At 42.4% G+C, this 14784-nt stretch overlaps 1 protein-coding gene across 3 annotated transcripts in view; it reads left to right on the top strand.

Annotated features, from left to right (window-relative positions):
* The window catches only part of HLF (HLF transcription factor, PAR bZIP family member), a 51614-nt gene extending 46496 nt beyond the window's left edge, over positions 1–5118 (top strand). For 2 of the 3 annotated variants that reach the window (XM_074342765.1, XM_045513795.2), the window contains one exon: positions 863–5118. In XM_074342765.1, the coding sequence (XP_074198866.1) occupies positions 863–1081 (219 nt within the window). In that variant the 3' untranslated portion in view covers positions 1082–5118. The remainder of the gene's footprint in view (positions 1–862) is intronic. The other variant, XM_010951096.3, reaches the window with a different exon arrangement.
* The last annotated feature ends 9666 nt before the right edge of the window (positions 5119–14784 follow it).

Genomic DNA, 14784 nt, shown 5'->3' with positions numbered 1-14784 from the left:
TGTACTAGCGCATGAAGACTGCCATGGGATGAGAGCCTAGAGTGGGGCTGCACTTAAGTCATTGATAGGTATTGTCAGGTTGCCTTCTGTTGACATCAATAATCAATAAACAATCAATAAGAAGAAAGGAAAGAGTTTTATTCGAGCCAAACTGAGAACTAGCCTGGAAGCCTGCTTCCCAGATTACTCTGAGTCGCTGCTCTGGAGGAACATGGCTTCCAGCACAGTTTTACATCTTGTCAGAACAAAGAAGCATTAACAAGCCAGAGATAAATTTCTTCAAGGTTATAAAAAGAACAGACCAGCACATACAGGGTGAGTCAGCATGGCCCTGGCACCTGGGAAGGGGGCCTTCCCATCAAGGGAGGACCAGCATTGGCATCCTGAGAAGAGGGACATTTAATCTTTGTTTTTAACATGGACATTCATTACTTCTGGTCAGTGTGCTCTTTTCTTTAATAATTAAAGCAGATGTACAGTGTACTTGCGAGGCCACAGTCAGGTTATTTTAGTTAGCATAAAATTCAAGTTAACTCATGTATCAAATCAGCCAGCATGACTTCCGTACATGTCACTATGTGAACATTTCTTTTATCACTTCCAACGATATTGCATCGGCTTGTACCAAACAGCATGAGTGCCCAGGGAAGAAAAGCGTCCCGAAACTTTTCCTCAGAAGGAGCGGGAAGCCTTTCGGAGGGCAGTTCGGGGTGTGCGGGAGCCCCTGGCTTTGCTCCAGCCTCTGCTCTGTGTGTACGTGGAGGGGGGACGGGGGAGGGGTGGCAGAGAGGGGGAGCGCGCACGCTCTGTGGGGCAGGCTGGCGCCCTGCAGCCGGAGTCTAAGGCCCTCTCTGTCCCCGAGCAGGACGATAAGTACTGGGCGCGGCGGCGGAAGAACAACATGGCAGCCAAGCGCTCCCGGGACGCACGGAGGCTCAAGGAGAACCAGATCGCCATCCGGGCGTCCTTCCTGGAGAAGGAGAACTCGGCGCTGCGCCAGGAGGTGGCCGACCTGCGCAAGGAGCTGGGCAAGTGCAAGAACATCCTGGCCAAGTATGAGGCCAGGCACGGGCCCCTGTAGGGACAGTGGCTTCCCGGCTGAGAGCACCGCACTCGACCGACCTTTCTGACATCAGCACTTTACCAGATGCATCAACACAACGGACTCACAATCTGTGTGTATGTGTGTGTGTGAGATTGTGTTTGTGCCCATGTATGGGGTGTGTGTGCGTGTGTGTGCGCCTGCGTCCCTTTGCACTTGCCATTTTGATAGCCCTCCATTATCTTTTAGCTCCCAAAATGAAAGGTGCCGTGTTTTTACTGGACCGCAGAGACCTCTCGTGGATTTTCCTGCCCCTCCCTTCTCCTCAGCTCCTGCCCTTTCAGCGATGCTTCATGTCGGCTCCTACCTACTCTCCCAGGACCCTCCGCTTGGACCCACTCCGAGGGAGCCCTGGCGAAATAGTTGATCTCGGTTTTCGAGACCATAAGCTCTTGTTCTGTCGAATCTGAAAGTTACCATGCTAACGAGGTGCACAGAATAACTTCGCACTACCCAGCGGCTCTCTTCAGTTATAGGTTGCTTTCCTCATATTTTCAGTTTTGGTGATAATCGTCTTCAAATTTAAAGTGCTGTTTAGATTGATTAAATCCCATATTTACTTACTGCTATCTACTAAGTTTCCTTTTATCTCTACCAACCCCAGTAAGTAAGAGTACTATTATAGAACACAGAGTGTGTTTTTGCACTGTCTGTACCTAAAGCAATAATCCTATTGTACGCTAGAGCATGCTGCCTGAGTATTACTAGTGGACGTAGGATATCTTCCCTACCTAAGAATTTCAGTGTCTTTTAAAAAAACAAAAATTACAGTAATGCATTTGAGCATGCCCAGAACATCCCCAGGACAGGGAAGCAGAGGGAAATGCCAGGTCTAAGAACGAGGGGTTAACTCATCAATACACAGCCGAAAAATGCATCTTGGAACAGCTTTTGACATTGATGTGTTGGCTTTTCTTCCTCCCCTTTCCCACATCCCCTACCCTCCACTTTTCTAGTTAATTTTTTCCATATCCCTCTTAATATGCAGTACAACTCAATCACTTAAGACTCAGTTTTCTCCATTTTTTGTAATATATATATTTTTGTGGATTATACCTTGTTTTAAAAATCAGTCAATTAAGTTAATAAGTTGATGTTTCGTAAAACCCTTTTTTCTAGTGGTGTCATTTTTTGAATGCTTCATAAATTAATGACTCTGGAGCTTATGTTTCTTATTCTCTGTTTGCTTTTGAACGTATGTCCTCTTATAAAGTGGACTTCTGAAAAATGAATGTAAAAGACACTGGTGTATCTCAGAAGGGGATGGTGTTGTCACAAACTGTGGTGAAGCCAATCAATTTACATGTTTACTGTAGACCAAAAGGAGAGATTGTTAAATTGTTTAATGTTTATACAGAGTAATTATAGGAAGTTCTTTTTGTACAGTATTTTTCAGATATAAATACTGACAATGTATTTTGGAAGACATATATTATATATAGCAAAGAGAAAAGGAAAAACTATTCCATGTTTTAAAGTTATATAGCAAAGATATATATTCATCAATGTTGTACAGAAAAGAAGTGCTTGGGGCTTTTTGAAGTCTTTAATATTTTAAGCCTATCACTGACACATCAGCATGTTTTCTGCTTTAAATTAAAATTTTATGACAGTATCGAAGCTTGCTGTGACGAATTCTGCTCTAAAGTATATCAGGAGCTTTCTTATTTCCTATTAGGCCTCAGAAAGAAGTCGGTTAACGTCATCCAAAAACACAAAATGGATGTTAGTCAAATATTTATTGGATGATGCTGTGTTTTTTAGGAAAAGCATCTGCCACAAAAATGTTCATTTCAAAATTATGAGTTCCTGGAGTGGAATATCACTGCAGGCATCCCAAACAATTCTGTTCTCTGTGGGCACGTGCATCTTACACAGTATAAGGTTGGTATCGGTGCTATGTGTATGGTTCATAATTCGATAGATGCTTCGAATTTAAAGACGACCGTTCTATTGTTTCACTGACTTGTGTGATGTCAAAAGATTCTGCTGTTGTTGCAAATATTTTCTGCTAGATTAAAGTACCCTTTTGTTGGTGGGATTTCCTAGTTTCCTGCCTCCAGAGTATCTAATTCTTTGATGACCTGGTGGTCTCCTTGTCAGTGCATCAGTAGTGCTTCTTTTACAGTGTCATGGTCTTGGGAAACCTGACTAGTAGGATGCCCCTACTCTGTGTCCATTTTGTCCCAAGCTACAGATTATAGTGGAAGATGGGAGAGCATTAGAGTTGAAATATGTTGTTCATGGCTAATAAAATAAACAAAACCTTTGGCAAGCTTAGGCAGAAAGGAATAAGTGACATTCAGAAAGAGACACATGCGGACACAGAGTTGGCCTTTTTATAGGCAAAGAGACTAACTGAGGCAGAATTGCAACATGGCAGGATCACTAAAACAGAAACAGATGATGTCTTTAAGTGGAGAGGTGTTGAAGGATTGCACCGTAGACCATCCAAATTCATTGAAGTACAAAATGGTAGCTGGAAAAAACCATTTGAGCACTAGTCTTTCTGAAATTTGGTTGTTTGTATCAAATGAGAATTGCAATCATGTTTTCTGCAGAAAAAAAAATTAAAAGATCATAATAAAACTTACTCTTTGGCCTGCCAGGGGAGGTTTCAGAAACCTACCTTGTCTTAAAAATTTTTAAACTTTGGAGTCTGTACAGGTGCCTTATATGTAGGTCATTGTCACCACATGAACAGGAGTGCTCACCCCTGGACTCACTGCCTTCTGTCCAGGGCAGTTAACTAGTAAATAAGTCAGTTCTGCTAAATGGCGTGGGAAGATGTGGCCCAATTTGGAAATACTTGGATCATCTGGGGTCAGATGAGTTCTGCAGACTGCAGCTATTAAAAGAGTCCTGTTGTCATTTTTCACCTTTTCATCATAAGCATCTTTCAGAGATTAATTACTTGGCCATTAAAAATGAATCCAAGTCATATTATGCCAACATCATTTAGATGTGATTTGGTATGAGCGGCCTAGGACTTCCTGACAAGGTCACAGCATCCTTTCTTTTGACTAGACTTGCAAAGAAAAGCTAAAATTGGTCAGCTTATCCTACTTGGGCTAGATTGAGGACATAGGCAGGGAGTGGGAGGGCTCCAAGTGATCACTTCCTCTTCTGGGGAGAGTGGCCACCTTTGGACCATTCAGAACCCACAGGGGTCAAGATCATGATAGGCCTTTCATCTTCAAGTACAACAGGGCCTCTGTCAAACCGTCCCTTGACCTTGAAGCAGAAGGACCACTTGTTTGAAGAGCACTCAGACGGAATTCTGGCATTGGGTGGAGAGGAAGCTGTAGCCCAGAGGTTCCTTCCAACTCACTGGTTTTGTGAGGGAATTCACAATAGTTCTAAATGTACGTTTAAAAGATCTTGGGTCTGTTTTCAGAAAAGTCAAGAAGAATTTTAAGTAGAGTCCCTCCCACCCGCTTCCACCATAAAGTGAAACAAAAGACATTCTGTAAAGTGCAAAGTAGTTTATCTACTTCCCCCCTAATGTTCCTTTTAGGAAAACTCAAACTTTATCTGAGTTAATCAGAGCAATCCCAGAAGACGGTGGACACCTTCTGCTCTCAGTCTGCCAGCTTCCTGCCGAGGGCTCCTAGCCCCCCACTGGAGAGGCCAAGAACGCCTCTAGGTTTTCTCTACAATTAATAATGTCATTTTTTTTTTTTTAAACAAGCAAAGCCATGTCCTCAAATTTGATCCATTGGTTTGGCAACCAAAGTCAGTACATGTTATAGAGGGCCAAGTGTATGTAGAAGAACGTGTGTGTGTGTGTGAGTAGTTAAGACATAAAATCTTTCATTTTGGAGCACCTTCCCAAACATGACAGTAATCCACCATTATCCTTTTTGGCAACACCACAAAGATCGCATCTGTTAAACAGGTACAAGTTCACTTGAGGTCAGTTCAATTGTACACCATGGCATTGGTGGTGTTTATGCTGTTAAGTCCAAACCTTTATCTGTCTGTTATTCTTAATGTTTAATAAACTTTGAATTGTTTCCTGTCTTTCATGTATTATTGTTCACAGACTCTGTCAGATTCTGTTCCCAATTCTATCACCAAGAGGCCATTTATAGAGATTAATTACATAGATGATAAAATAATAATACTATATAACTAATGATAAATTGACACTTTTTGAGTACTTAAGTGTCAGACCCTGTGCTAAACACTCACATGGGATATTTTGTTTAACCTCATGTCAACCGTATGAGGTAAGGACAATTGTTACCTCCATTTACTGAAGAGGACGTAGAAGGTTCACAAGGTTGAGTAGCTGGTGGAAGTGACAGAAATAAATTCTGATCCATCAAATGCACATCATTTAAAGTGGTAGTTTCCCAAAAACTCTCCCAAAGACAGTTTTCTCGTTGCACATATAAGAATCTTCTGGGAACATATTGCAAGAATACAGATCCACTGATTCTGAATCGGTAGATCTGGGGTGGGGCCTGGAAATCCAAATTGTTTAAAAACTCTCAGCTAACTCTCATGTGTGACCAAGTAATTAGAGCCAAGGGTTTACAGACTTGACCTTAATTTGAGTTCACTACCCTTAAAGGATTCATGTAAAAGCTTCAAAACTTCCATAATTATCTGAAATTATATGTACCTTTCTGTGTAAAAATAAATTTTTTTCTGTACAGGAGAGCCATAGCTTGCCCCCACCTCCCCCAAGGAATCTGTGATGCAAGATGGAATAAAACACTGTGATTTACAGGAAGGCGGATGTGATGGTTCTCAGCCCAGGCAGCCCATTAGAGCCACCTGGGAGCTCAAAACACTGGCACTGCATGGGCTGCAGCCCAGGCCAAGGAGCCCAGCATCTCTGGCATGAGAGAAGGAGGCTCTGTGGTGGGGAGCTCAATGATTCAAATCTGTCGCTTAGCGGGTGTGTGACCTTCAACAGCTACTAAGTATTTTTGAACCTAAATCTCCATCTGTGAAATGAAGGTCAGTTCTCCATCTCCGAGTGTTGTGGAGAGAACTGATGACATGACAAATGCCTGGTCTCTGGCGTATCATTGGCCTTCAATAAATAACTGTCACAGGGTCCCGGGGAGAAGAGTGTGTGCCTGGAGCACTTTTTCCAGTTCAATATTTCAGACCATTTGTTCCTTCAAAGAAGGCAGGAAACAATTCTCAAAAGAAGGGATAGGTGGCTGGTGGTGAGGGAACAGGTGATGCCCCTGCAGAGGTGTGGTTCCTACTCTGACGTCCCTAGTAGATCAGAGCTTCATCCACAGGTTGGGGGATGGCCATCCAGGTGGCACCTTCCAATTTCAGCAGCTACAAGTTAGGGTTCTGCTCTGTTTCATCATCAAACACATTTCTCCTTTCTCAGAAAAATAGGTACAATGACCTTCCGATTCTCTTTGAGCAACTGATTATATATTTTTGGCATCTCCAAATCTCTTAGAGGAAGTGACTGCTTCTCCATACCTGGAGAGGCTTTTGACTCTGGGATGGCAGGAATCGAGGTGAAGCCCAGCTGTGTAGATGCCCAGTCACTCGTAAGCCCTCAATCAACTGCTACCCTCAGGATGGCTTTTTTATTCACATTTAAACACAATAAACCATCCAACCACCAAGCCCCTCTCTTCAAACACAGGAATTCTGTTCCCTTTTTGAAAATCACTAGCTTAGAAGTCTCTTTGGGCACCGTAGTCAGGAACTGGTGGGAATTACTGGAATCTCCTTTGTGGTCAGGAGAGGGCTTCTTGGTATTAAATCTGAAGAACTCGACAGAGGAGAAAAACCTGAGCGAGGAAGGTGGTAAACGCCCCCTGCCTCTCTGGACTTTAAGTCAGTGAGGACTTGGGTCCAAAGGCCCCTCTCTGACTTCTTTTCATCCTGCAAAGCCTGGCACAAATGGAAAAGCTAAAAGGTATGGAGCCCTACACCCCATCCCTGCCTCATCTAATGTAATTCTTAGTCTATGAAATAGGTACAATAGTTTCCCTGTTTTACAGATGAAGAAACAGGTTCATGGAAATGAAGTAAACAGAAGTTAAACCCAGACAGGAAGCGTGACTCCAGAGTTTGTGTTCTGTGTTACAACTTATGGCTTAAATTAGGGGCTTGGCAAAGGCAAAGGGCAACTACTATGGTTAGGAGGGTGAGCCTGGACTTAAATCCCACGTCTATTATTTGCTATCTGTATGACCATAGATAATGCACCAAGTTGCCCTGAGTTTTATCTGCTCTCCTTCTAGGGTTGTTATTAGGATTAAGTGATAACATGCATTTAAAACACTTAGATCACACTTCTGCAAGGTTGAGAAACATAACTAACCTACCTAAAAATACAAATAGAAAGATAGACAATATGAAGTGACAGAGGAATATCTCCCAGGCCAAGGCACAAGGTAAAATCCCAGAAGAAATAAGTGATGAGGACTTAGGCAATTTATCTAAGAAAGAGTTTAAAGTAATGATGACCAAGATGTTCAGAGAACTCAAGAGAAGTATAGATGCTCAGAGCAAAGTTTTTAGCAGAGTTGGAAAATATAAAGAATCCCCAAACAGAGTTGAAGAATAAAATCACTGAAATGAATAACACACCAGAAGGAACCAAGAATAGACTAAATGGGGCAGAAGAATGGATCAGTGAGCTAGAAGATAGATTAGTGGAAATCACTACTGCAGAACAGAAAAAAGAAAAAAGAATGAAAAGAAATGAGGATAGTTTAAGAGAATTCTGGGATAACATGAAGTGGATTAATATTTGCATTACAGGGGTCTCATAAAGAGAAGAGAGAAATGACCTGAGAAAAATTTTGGAGAGCTAATGACCAAAAAATTCCCCAACTTGGGAAAGGAGACAGTCATCCAAGTCCAAGAAGCCCAGAGAATTCCACCCAGAATCAACAGAAAGAGGAACACACCAAGGCACACAGTAATCAAATTGACAAAAACTAAGGGTAAGGAGAAAATATTAAAATTAGTAAGAGAAAAGCAACAAATAACATACACAGGGACTCCCATAGGGTTATTAGCTGATTTTTCAGCAGAAACTGAAAAATCTACAGGCCAAAAGGGAGTGGCACGATATATTTAAAGTGATGAAAGGGAAAAACTTACAACTCAGAATACTCTATCTATCCAGCAAGGCTCTCGTTCAGATTTGATGAAGAAATCAAAAGCGTCACAGATAAACAAAAGCTAAAAGAATTCAGCATCACCAAACCAGATTTACAACAAATGTTAAAGGAACTTCTCTAGTCATCAAACCTTAAGAAAAGAGAACAAAAAGAAAAAAGAAAAAAAAAAAACGTACAAAAGACTGCTTTGGCAATTTGGGGTCTATTATGGTTCCATATAAATTTTGGAATTTTTTGTTCTAGTTCTGTGAAAAATGTGAGTATTTTGACAAGGATTGCATTGGATCTGTAGATTGCTTTGGGTAGTATGGACGGCCTTTCTGATAATGTTGATTCTTCTAATCCATAAGCATAAGATATCCTTCCATTTCTTTATATCATCTTCAGTTTCCTTCATCAATGTTTCACATTTTTCAGAGTATAGGTAACCTCCTTGGTTAAGTTTATTTCTAGGTATTTTGTTGTTTTTGGTGCAATGGAAATGTTTATGCCAGTTATAAAATTCTGGTTTTTGAAGTGAAAAAAAAGTGTATGAAGGGCCACAAATGGCAAAATATGCTTCTTTTTATGGGTGAGTTGTATTCCATTACATAGATATGCTACATCTTCTTTATCAATTCATCTATTGCTATGAACTTGGGATACTTCCATATCTTGGCAATTATAATGTTGCCGTTAATAGTCGGGTGTATGTATCTTTTTGAATTAATGTTTTTGTTTTTCTCAGATAAATGCTGAGCCATACAATGGTTTTATTTTTTAGGTTTTTGAGAAACCTCCGTATTATTTTCCACAGTGGCTGCACCAATTTACATTCCCACCAACAGTGTACAAGGGCTCTCTTTTCTCCACATCCTTGCCAACATTTGTTATTTATGTTCGTTTTGATGATGGCCATTCTGACAGGTGTAAGCTGATGTCTCATTGTGGTTTTGATGTGCATTTCCCTGATATTAGTGATGGTGAGCAACCGTTCATGCCCCTGTTCACCATCTGCGTTTCCTCCTTTGGAAAAATGTCTGTTCAGTTCTTCTGCCCACATTTTAAATGGGTTGGTTGGTTGCTTGGTTTTTAATTGAAGTACAGTTGATTTAAAATGTTGTATTAGTTTCTGGTGTACAGCATGGATGGACTTGGAGGGCATTATGCTGAGTGAAATAAGTCAGACAGAGAAAGACAGATACTGTAGGATATCACTTACATGTGGAATCTAAAAAAATGCAACAAACTAGTGAATATAACAGAAAAGAAACAGACTCACAGATGCAGAGAAGGAACTAGTGGTCACTAGTGGGGAGAGGGAAGGGGGAGGGGCAGGATGGAGGTGGAGGGTTAAGAAGTACAAGATATTAGGTATAAAATAAGATGCAAGGATGTATTGTACAACGTGGGGAATACAGCCAGTATTTTACAATAACTATAAATGGAGTGTAACCCAACATACTTCAATTTAAAAATATAATATTATAAAATAAATAAATTAATAAAAAATTTAAAAAACACTTAGATCAATTTCCACAGTGGAATAGGAATTCAACAAAGATTTGCTTTTTATGATAATAATAGTAGTCATTAAATATTGCTTGACTGGATTTCACTAGTGATGTGTTACAATAGAGCCAGACTGTATATCTTGTATTTTGGTGGGTGCGTTTTTATTCTGCAAACACTTGATTCAAAAGCCACCTCTATGTTTGGGCGACGTCCCTGTTTTATGGAAGAGTGAACAGGGGAGAGAGTATGACTGACCACTTTAGGAGCCAAATTATGTTTCTGAGATTGATGTTATAAATATGAAATTCATGAAGCATCACCAGTTTTAAGCCAACTATGTTGCCTCTGATATTATGGGGATCTTGGAGACCTTTACTTTAGTGAATGTACTGAACGGTACTGAAAGGGCGACCCTTACAGTGTGAGGAGAGGGTCCCACTCACACAGAGATGAGAAGTCATGGGTGGTTCCCAAGGGTCTTCCAATAGCTTCTGCCTTCAGGCCTGCCCCAGTCTCCCCACTCTATCTATCTATCTGTCTATCTATCAATATATCTGTCTGTCTATCTATCTGTCTGTCTGTCTATCTATCTACCTACCAAACTACCTACCTAACTATCATTTGTCCATCTTTTTTAGCTCCTGCTAATCACATGTAGAGCCAGGCCCAGCCCCCCACGGTCCATAACAAGGGTGAGAAATATGTCAGTTGCTTACTAAACCCATTCATTTTCCTTCTAGACATTCACCTAGACCACCTTGTGCAGCCCCCCTTGCATGTGGTGTGGTCAACAGAATATGAGCAGGAGTGATCCCAGATGTCACGTCACGACTGGCCCACAAACATTGCCGCGTAACTTTCTCCTCTCTTCTTCTGGCTCCAGCAGACGGCCTGACAAGGTGGAGACTAAGAAAGAAGGGACCTAGGTCCCTGAGTTACTGAGCAGTTACATGAGGGACGAAAAACTTTCTCTGTGCTAAACTTTTCAGATACTGGGGTTGATTGCTGCAGGTGCCAGCCTACCCCCACATGAGAACCGTCCTGTGAAGCCCAGCATCTTTATCTGAGGTCTTCACATCTTTGCCAGCTTCCTCCCCAGGCTGGGGAGTAGAGGAGTGTCCCTGTTTGGAATCCAGGCTCATCGCCTCTCACATACAGGACTTTGGAGTTTTCCCATCTCCTGGACAGAACTCCCATCCTGGTTTGGCCCACCCTGTTGGGCTGGACCTTCAGAATATCACTGCCTGCCTCTTGCCTCAGTTTTTCCTGCATTTGAACGGTGTCCAGAGCTGTCCTGTTGCCGTTCGGGGAGACCAGCCTCTCCATCCAGGTCAGCTTTACTAGTCTTCACCCCTCCCTGCCCAGACTCCCCCCCCCCCCAGCTGCCTGGTCCCTCCTCCATCCCTCACCCCAGATATGCAGATACTCACCTAGAAATGAAGCCTAACAATTCATAAGTACTGATCTTCCCATTTTTTGAACTCACATATTCCCTAAAATTCTTTTTAAACCATAAACCCATATTGCACATTAGAAAGCTGCCCTCAAAAAATTTTTTCATCACAAGTAGAAATAGTTGCAAAAAGGGCAATATTTAGTTGCTTCTAAATATCAGCCTTTTAATAAAGCATAACACGGCTCTTCTTAATGTAGCCAACGAGGTACCAAAACCCAAGTGAGCTGATACCTGCCGACATCCATTTGAAAAATGCCGTTGGAATTTGTACGCCACTCCTTTTCCCCTCAAATTTATTATTTCCATTGTATTTTCCCCTCATTGAATTTGTTTCTAACATAATATATTTTTCTGCTTGAAAGTCTTGTATCGACTTTTCCATGCTTTTCAGCCATAAAACCGTATCTATTGACTGAGATTATTTTTATTCTCTCTGAACATAAGACTCCAAAAGTTTAAAAAGTATTTCCCTAGGTGTAACTTGCAGTTCCCTTTATTACTACTATGCAACTGATCAAAACCACTTGCATGTTAAATTTTTTGGTGCACTTACTGACCTTAGAAAGCAAAGCTTTAATGGAATTGCATATCTAGGGAGACGGACGTGGGAGATTGTGCTGCCTTGACAACCAAAGACTTTAAAGACAGTCAACTTCCTCATGATCGCCTGGTGCCCCAAGTATTTACACCTGGAACAGAGCCCCCCCATAAGTAAGACTTAGGGTGGGCGGGAAGTATGCACATCATTGGTAAGGTGAGAGGAGTATGACTTTGAAAGGACAAGAAAGGAAGAGAAACGGCATGAGGACTTATCAACAAGCACTTTCTGGCATGGGGGTATAGCGCACCACTAAACTGACTACACGTCAATAATAAATAAGTAAGTAAATAAATAAATAACCTAATTAACCACTCCCCCCACCAAGAAAGGAAGGAAGGAAGGAAAAAAAGGAAAGGAAAGGAAAGGAAAGGAAAGGAAAGGAAAGGAAAGGAAAGGAAAGGAAAGGAAAGGAAAGGAAAGGAAAAGAAAGGAAAGAAAAATAAGCACTTTCTGGGGCAGATCGGTTTAAGAAAAAAAAGTATGTAGAAGTTGAGGAACTAGAAATTCCCTTAAAATTTGCCTCTGCACACATAACCCACTGAATTACATGGCTCCTCCGATTTGAAGATTGTGCTAGCTCAAAGCAGGGTACTTGAGTGGGGGGCGGGTAGGGAGCAGGATAGTCATTTGGTCAAGTCCTACATTTTTGAAAGGTCTCAAATTAGGATATGTGATTTGTCACCAAATACATGTACATTCACAGAGATAGAATGGCAACTTTGAGAGTCATTTTCTTTGGGCACTACTTCATCTTTTGAAATATCCCTAAAAATCCATGAAATAGAAGTGGCTCCCTAGCCTCCCTCACTCTTTGATGGGGAACAGGATGGGTCTGGGAGGCTCCACAGGGAAGGTGATGGTTGAGCTGAGTGAGGAAAAGCAGGAGTTTGTCAGGAAAAGATGGGGAGGGACATTCCAGGCAGCAGAACAGAGGTGAGAGAAACCAGAACCCTCCTAGGGTGAAGCATCGTTGGATCACAGGGTCCGAAGGGGAGCATGGTGGAAAATGGAGTACGGCCAGACCATGGATGTCCCTGCACATCCCTCCAAGGCCTTTGGACTTCAGCCTGATCAGGGGAATGACATAAGCATATTCCTGTATTAGAAAGATTATCCTGGAAGATGGATGGCAAGGAATCAGGAAGGGTTGGAGGGTGAGGGAGTTTCCTACAATAGTCTCCCAATAAGGCTTTAGGGATGAGACGGATGGATAGATTAGGGATCTTGGTAGAAGAGTCAAGGACAGCTCTCAGGTTTCATTACATGAGCTCAGTCGATAGATAGCTTACAGCCAAGGATGGATGCACATCTCGGGGAGCTTGTAAAGACACCCCTGCCTGCACCGCCCAGAGATGTGCAGCCCCTGGTGTGGAAGACCAGCCTGATTTGCGGTCTGACAGAACTCTCCCAGTTGAGTCTCCCCTGCACACCCCTGACTATCAAAACACCCTGAGAGGGATGTGGATCCGAGGCTATAGTCTTCACCTTTCACTTAAAGAAACCAAGGCTCAAAGAATTCTGAAACCAGAATCTGCTGGGGTAGGTGGAACGCAGGCATCAGCAGTTTAAAAAATTCCCCAGGTGATTCCAACTGCAGCTTGTGAATTAGTGATCTAAGGCTTTGGGGTTGAATTAAACCTGGATTCAAACCCTGCATCTCTGACATTCATTTATTCGATAAATGGATACTCATTGAGCGATCACTATGAAGAAGGTCTTTTCAGCTAGTAACATGGTACTTAATTTTTCTGAGCCTCACAATCATTTAATGCTGTCTTTATAATACTGTTTGCATTAAACAAGGTAACACTTATAAAGCACCTGGCAACTTGGAATATTAGACACTCAGCAAGTATTAGTTTCTTCCCTCTCGCTGCCTACCTCCCCCTTTCCTTGACCTTGCAGGAGGTACCCAGGGTTCGTGTCCTCATTCTGGCCTTTGAAATTCAGATGAGTAACACAGACATAACAAAACATGATGAGACCATTTAGCACTTTTGTCCCTTAGGCTAGATTTACTTGTAAGATTCCTACACTGACATATTAGAAGAGAGGGAATGAATTAAGAAAGAATCTTGGAGAATCTCTCATCTACTAACCTTCTTTTAAGATGAGAAATCAAACATTTGCTGGTGGAGCCTGGAGTCCACCCTAGGCTGGCGAACTCCCAGTCTAGTGCTCCTGCTGTAACATCAACCTTCCCCCTAAGAACCATCATCACATCCTTAATTTTTCACTCCAAGATAAACTGGTAGCGGAGCATCACAGAATTTTGTACCTGGTGATCAGCACTAATTTCTGAAAGCTTCCGCAAATCAGCATGTACTTAGTAAAACCAGAATTCTTGCTTTACTAACATGGCTCAACTTCTTCTAAACATACCGACTCCCCAAACAGATTGCAGCCCCTGAGCCACTTCTCTCTAGAAACTCTGTACCACCCCTGAAAATGAGTCCCAGGATGCAAAGATTCAGAAATCCAGGCCCTTCAGTGTGAACCCGCAGGCCCCGGCCAACTGGGAACGGTGCAATTTTCCCAGGGGGTAGGTGGCTTCCGGCATGAATCACAAGGTCCAGCGACATTCCAAGTTTCTTCTCCCCTGGCAGCCTCCTGTGACTTGGGAAGGGGGTGCGAGAAGAGGGGAGGTCTCTTCCTGAACTTCTCACACGAAGAAGATGCTCTCAGGGAAGGAAGTCTTCCTTCCGCTCGCCGAGGCTCCCGAAGCGTCTGAACACCTTTGCATCGCAGGATGGTAGATCATCTGTTTCTCATTCGAGTCCTTTCAGTAACCCTACAAGGTGCTCGGGGTAGAATAAACAAGGAAACTGAGGGCTGGCAATAGCAAGCCTCATCCAAGTTCAGAGAGGAGCGGGCAGCCTGAACTATGTCCCCAGGGGGAGGGGGGAGGGTGTGCTGACCGCAGCCCATCACTGTCTCCTCAACACCCAGCAAACATACCCCAACCTCCTCAGCTTTAATTAATGAATTTTGAATAATTTTTAAAATGCCT

Source organism: Camelus bactrianus, chromosome 16 (genome assembly GCF_048773025.1).
Source record: "Camelus bactrianus isolate YW-2024 breed Bactrian camel chromosome 16, ASM4877302v1, whole genome shotgun sequence".
Lineage (NCBI taxonomy): Eukaryota > Metazoa > Chordata > Mammalia > Artiodactyla > Camelidae > Camelus > Camelus bactrianus.
The sequence above is the reverse complement of the archived record's forward strand: the minus strand, read 5'-3'. Positions and strand labels throughout refer to the sequence as shown.